The sequence below is a fragment of the Mandrillus leucophaeus genome, unplaced genomic scaffold, assembly GCF_000951045.1.
Source record: "Mandrillus leucophaeus isolate KB7577 unplaced genomic scaffold, Mleu.le_1.0 Scaffold49, whole genome shotgun sequence".
Classification (NCBI taxonomy): Eukaryota; Metazoa; Chordata; class Mammalia; order Primates; family Cercopithecidae; genus Mandrillus; species Mandrillus leucophaeus.
In genome coordinates, this window is record NW_012105253.1 from 3,300,297 (window position 1) to 3,306,052 (window position 5,756).

At 43.5% G+C, this 5,756-nt stretch overlaps 1 protein-coding gene across 1 annotated transcript in view; it reads left to right on the forward strand.

Annotated features, from left to right (window-relative positions):
* Nucleotides 1-5,756, forward strand: part of ZC3HAV1 (zinc finger CCCH-type, antiviral 1) — a 94,986-nt gene that overhangs the window by 29,589 nt on the left and 59,641 nt on the right. Inside the window, exon 2 of the mRNA XM_011995503.1 lies at nucleotides 1,508-1,643. Within this exon, the coding sequence (XP_011850893.1) occupies nucleotides 1,508-1,643 (136 nt within the window). The remainder of the gene's footprint in view (nucleotides 1-1,507; nucleotides 1,644-5,756) is intronic.

A 5,756-nucleotide genomic window follows, 5' to 3' on the forward strand; every position in this document is an offset into this window, starting at 1 on the left:
AAAAAAAAAAAAAAAAAAAGTGGAATGAGGCTTGGCATGCCTGTAGTCCCAGCACATTGGGAGGCTGAGGTGGTTGGATCACTTGAACCCAGGAGTTTGAGACCAGACTGGGCAACATGGCAAAACCCTGTCTCCACAAAAAATTTAAAAATTAGCTGGGTGTGGTGGCTCATGCCATAGTCCTAGCTACTTGGGAGGCTGAGGTGGGAGGATCACCTGAGCTTGGGGAGGTTAAGGCTGCAGTGAGCCTGATCATATCACTGCTCCCCAACCTGGGGGGAGAGAGTGAGACCTTGTCTCCTCAAAAAGAAGAACATGTGGAATGAGTTTGTTGTATGGACATTGATAACTGTCAAATTATGTTTGCCTAATAAGAGCAAAAGTGCTACTAATGTTTCTCAGTGATCTCAATCAGTGCTTCTCAGACTCTAATGTGATTAAACCAAGTGCTCCATCATGTGTCCATCTATAGCTTCCATATAGGAAAGTTTATATTATACAACAATTCCATGATCATGGAAAGTTCTACTGACATTGTTGAACTAAATCATTAAAGTCTCAAGGTGAAGGGATGTTACATCTTTTTCTGTAGAGTTTTTTGAAACATGCAATTAAGAGCTTGTTCCATTCCTTTGTAGTCACAAATAAGTATGTACATTGGTATATAAGACATACAAGAGATACAGCAATGAGCAATGTTATATAATGAAAAGATTAGATAAATGGAATTCTTTTGTCCCATTGATTTTTACTGCAGTCCTGGATGTGTTTTCATAATTTGTTCTCTCTTTCTTGATAGGCAATCATTTTTAATAGATCTGTTTTAGTTTCTTTGCCAATCTTTTCCTCTTCTGACCTTTCTGAGCTATACACAAATTATAACTTAATGACTTAATGTATACTAGAGGAAATGCTGTTTAAAGAAGTATTGCAATAATTTAAACTCAGATATATGTATGTATTTGAAGAAGATACACCATACTCCCATCTACCTGTTTCATGAATTTATTTTACTAAAGTGTATTTTTGGTCGGGCACAGTGGCTCATACCTGTAATCCCAGCACTTTGGGAGGCTGAGGCGGGCAGATCACCTGAGGTCAGGGGTTCGAGACCAGCCTGGCCAACATGGTGAAACCCCGTCTCTACTAAAAATACAAAAAATTAGCCGGGTGCAGTGGTGCATGGCTGTGGTTCTAGCTACTCGGGAGGCTGAGTCAGGAGAGTCGCTTGAACCCAGGAGGTGGAGATTCTAGTGAGCCGAGATTGCACCACTGCACTCCAGCCTGGGTGACAAGTGCGAAACTTTGTCTCAAACAACAACAACAACAACAACAAAAACAGTTAAAAAAAAATAATAATGAAGTGTATTCTTTAAGCCTGACCAACCAGTTTCTGTTATCAAAGGATATGGGCATGGGTTTTTGCTGACTGAAAGTTTTATGGCTGATTTCTGTTTCTTTGCATCTGTGGAGTAGAAATACTGACCATTGTCGTGTTTTCTTCCAGGAACTTATGCAAATATTCTCATGAGGTTCTCTCGGAAGAGAACTTCAGAGTCCTGAAAAATCACGAACTCTCTGGACTTAACAAAGAGGAATTAGCAGTGCTCCTCCTCCAAAGTGATCCTTTTTTTATGCCTGAGGTAAGTTGTGATTCCTCAGTTTAAGGAGGGAGAATATTGCTGGCAGTATTGTGTCACAGACATTTTGGAGCAGGAGCAGAGAAAATTCAAAATTAACGCCAGGGTTCTGCAGGTGGCAGTCGAGGCTGTTGCTGAGTGACCTAAGAGATCCCAGAAATTTCTCTCCTATTTGAGGTTTTAAAAGAATGTGAGTCTGGAATACCTCTTCCACTGGGCTGCAAGGGAACCCTGTGTGAGTAAGTATGAGCTGAAGATCTGATAGTAGTCAGACTACTTGATGCTTTAAATCAAGGTGGCTTCTTGGAGGAGATGGACTTTGGAGTGAGGTTGGGAAGATGGCAGGGAAGATGAGGGTAGGCTAAGCTGTTGTAACAGATATCCCCTCAAAACGCAGTGATTCAAATAAAATGTAATTTAGTTTCTCTGTCACTTGATAATCTAGGTCAGGAGTCAGCAATCTATAACCCAGAGGCCAAAGCTGGCCTGCCACCTTTTTTTTTTTTTTTTTTGGGACAGAGTCTTGCTCTGTCATGCAGGCTGGACTGCAGTGGCGTGATCTCAGCTCATTGCAACCTCTGCCTCCCAGGTTTAAGCAATTCTCCTGCCTCAGCCTCCCAAGTAGCAGGGATTACAGGTGCCCACCACCATGCCCGGCTAATTTTTATATTTTAATAGAGATGGGGTTTCACCACGTTGGCCAGGCTGACCTCGAACTCCTGCCCTCAAGTGATCTACACACCTTAGCCTCCCAAAGTTCTGGGATTACAGGTGTGAGCCACTGCACCCAGCCTGTTTTTATAAACAAAGTTTTATTGGAACACAACCGTACCTATTCGTTTATGACTGCTTTCACCCTGCAAGGGTGAGTTGAGTAGTTGCAGCAGAAACAGAATGGCCTAAAAAGCCTAAAATATTTACTATCCGATCCTGTATGGAAAAGGTTTGCCAACTCTTGGTTTTTCCTGGATGTGGATGGGGGTAGCCTGAGTTGTCAGGCAGCTAGACTTGATGATGTCATCAAGGGACTCAGGTCAGTAGGTCAGCTCTGTTATCTTCAAAAATGTGGCTTCCATCTCTGTGTACAGTGAGTCTGTACTCACTGTCACCATTTTCTAGCCAGTGGAAATGTAGAGAGGAAGTAAATGGAAGGCAAGCAGTTTCCTTTTTTAAAAGATGTGACATGGACATTGTTTATGGCACATCTGCTCAATCACATTGGCCAGAGATTATTACATGTCACACTTAGCTGAAAGGGAGTCTGGGAAATGTAGTTTCTGTCTGGGTAACCATGTGTCTACCTAAAACTTGGGAGTTTCTTTTACTATTAACAGTTTCTTCCACTCAGGAATATAGACTTAAGGATCAGAGAATACTGTTTAAAGACTGGTTTCTGGTCCAATAAAATCCATGAATAGAGAAGTTAGCCTCACAGTTAAAGAGAGGCATAGAAACATAATGGGTGAGTGGAAGGGATGGAGAAAATGTAAGTAAAATTGAAATTCATTTGCACTTTTTTTTTTTTTTTTTGAGACAGGATCTTGTTCTGTCACCTGGGCTGGAGTGCAGTAGCATGATCAGGGCTCACTGCAGCCTTGACCTCCTGAGCTCAAGTTATTCTCCTGCCTCAGTCCCCCAAGTATCTGGGACTACAGGCATGCACCACCATAACTGGCTAATTTTTTTTTTTTTAATTTTAGTAGGGACAGGGTCTCACTATGTTGCCCAGGCTGGTCTTGAACTCCTGAGCTCAAGCGATCCTCCTGCCTCAGCCTCTCAAAGTACTAAGATTACAGGCGTGAGCCACTGCACCCAGCTCAGATGCACTTTTATATACAGTGAGATAGCTGTTGGGGACTTCTGGAGGCTTAAACACTTTTTGACTCTGAGCTCAGTGTGTTTCCCTAAGAACTTAAAAAACTTATAACATGAGAAGTGATTTTGAGTTGGCCACTGAGCTCAGGAGAGATATGAGTGCAAGACACATTATAAAGACTTGTTGGGGGTTGGGGGGGAGGAAAATATACCCCATTTTCTCTCCAGCCCCATGCATTCTTCTATCTAGATACTTGGATTTGTTTCTCTGTTTCTCTCTCTCTCTGTCTCTCTCTCCCTCTTTCTCTGTCTTTCTCTCTCTCTGTCTCTCTGTCTCTCTCTCTCTCTCTCCCTCTTTCTCTGTCTCTCTCTGTCTCATTTCCAGGAGTCCAAGGTTTAAAGGTCTTGTCTTGGGATATCTATGGGCCTTGGCCTAGATACTAGCCCAGTTCCCCATCACTACCAGCATGGGAAAAATGCCTTATACATCAGCCCTGTTAAAGCTCCTACTGACGATCAGAGACATCCCATCCTTTTCCTTTCATTGAGGGAATGACAAGATGGAGTCCTGCCATGACACTTGAGAGAAGGTATTTTGTGGTCTATCCTTAGTCTAGTCTTAACCTGGAGGCTTGGAAAGGCCATTCATCATGTCTGATCCCTGCTTCAGTTCTTCAAAAGCATCAGGTACTTTTAACATTGGGCCACACATTTATGTTGAGTCCCTGGAGAATAAGGACACTCTTCCTGTATTAGTCCATTTTCATGCTGGTATGAAGACATACCTGAGACTGGGTAATTTATAAAGAGAAAAGGTTTAATTGCTCACAGTTCCGCATGGCTGGGGAGGCCTCAGGAAACTTACAATCGTGGTGGATGACAAAACAGGAACATCTTACATGGCGGCAAGCAAGAGAAGTGAGTGCTAAGCAAAGGGGGAAGCCCTTCATAAAACCATCACATCTTGTGAGAACTCACTATCATGAGAACAGTAGCATGGGGGTAATTGCCCCCATGATTCAATTGCCTCCCACCAGGTCCCTCCCATGAGATGTGGGGATTATGGGAACTACAATTCAAGATGAGATTTGGGTGGGGACAGAGCCAAACCATATCAGTTCCCTTCTCTAGGGAGGAGGTCGGCAGACATGAACCTAAGAGAAGGCGCTGTTGTGTTAAGGGATCCCAGAAGAGCCGTTCTGACCACAGTTCTGTGAGGGTCCCTCTAAGAAAATGCTCTCATCATGCTTTCATCAAACGGTGCAAAGAAGAGGTCAGCGTCACCCAAGGCTCCCTTTCCATTGTTAGAATTCAGTACCCACAATTAGAGGGTGGGGTGGGGTGGGGTGGGGAGGTTCTTACCTGAAGCTTATTTTTAGCTAATAATTTAATTGCCATTTTCCACTTGTGAGAGTTAAGATTCTGGACTGGGGGACTGCATTATTTCCTGAACTAGAGATCTGAGGAGCTGGTTTCTGGAGTTAGCATGAATTAGTATTGTTGGCATAAGTTTTGCTCAAGAATGCTGGGCAAGAGAAGGCTCTAAAGGAGTGTTTTAACTTGGGGCAGTAGCATGGAATTTTTTCATAGGGCTTTAGCAGGAGGAGTCAGTCAGAGTTCAGCTAATTTCAAGAAGAGTTGGTCCAGGATGGCTCTCTAAAAATGGAGGAATTATCCCTGCAGATTTGCAGCTGTTGTTTTGGGCAATTTGGATTTTTTTTTTTTTTTTTTTCTTTTTTGAGATGGAGTCTCACTTTGCCTCCCAGGCTGGAGTGCAGTGGTGCAATCTCAGTTCACTGCCACCTCCGTCTCTTGGGTTCAAGCGATTCTCCTGCCTCAGCTTCCTAAGTAGCTGGGATTACAGACGTGCACCACCACACCCGGATAATTTTTTGTATTTTTGGTATAGACAGGGTTTTACCATGTTGGTCAGCCTGGTCTCAAACTCCTGACCTCAGGTGATCTTCCCACCTCAGCCTCCCAAAATGCTGGGATTACAGGTGTGAGTCACCATGCCCAGCCTGAACCACCAAACCTGACTGATTTGGATTTTATCAGAAGGGATGAGGAGGAAGAGAGGGGCTAAGTGCAAGAGGCAGTGCAGAGAAACAGCTTTGTGGTTTAGGGGGTGTGAGATGGGGACCACAGTGGAATGTTTCCAGTCACTTCATTGGTTGTTTTGCATTTGTTCAACTAATATTTAAGAGCACGTGCAAGTGTTAGTCACAGTGTTAAAATACTGGAGGTAACCAGTGGGAAGCCACACACTCATCCCTAAAAAAGTACATATTCAGGCCGGGC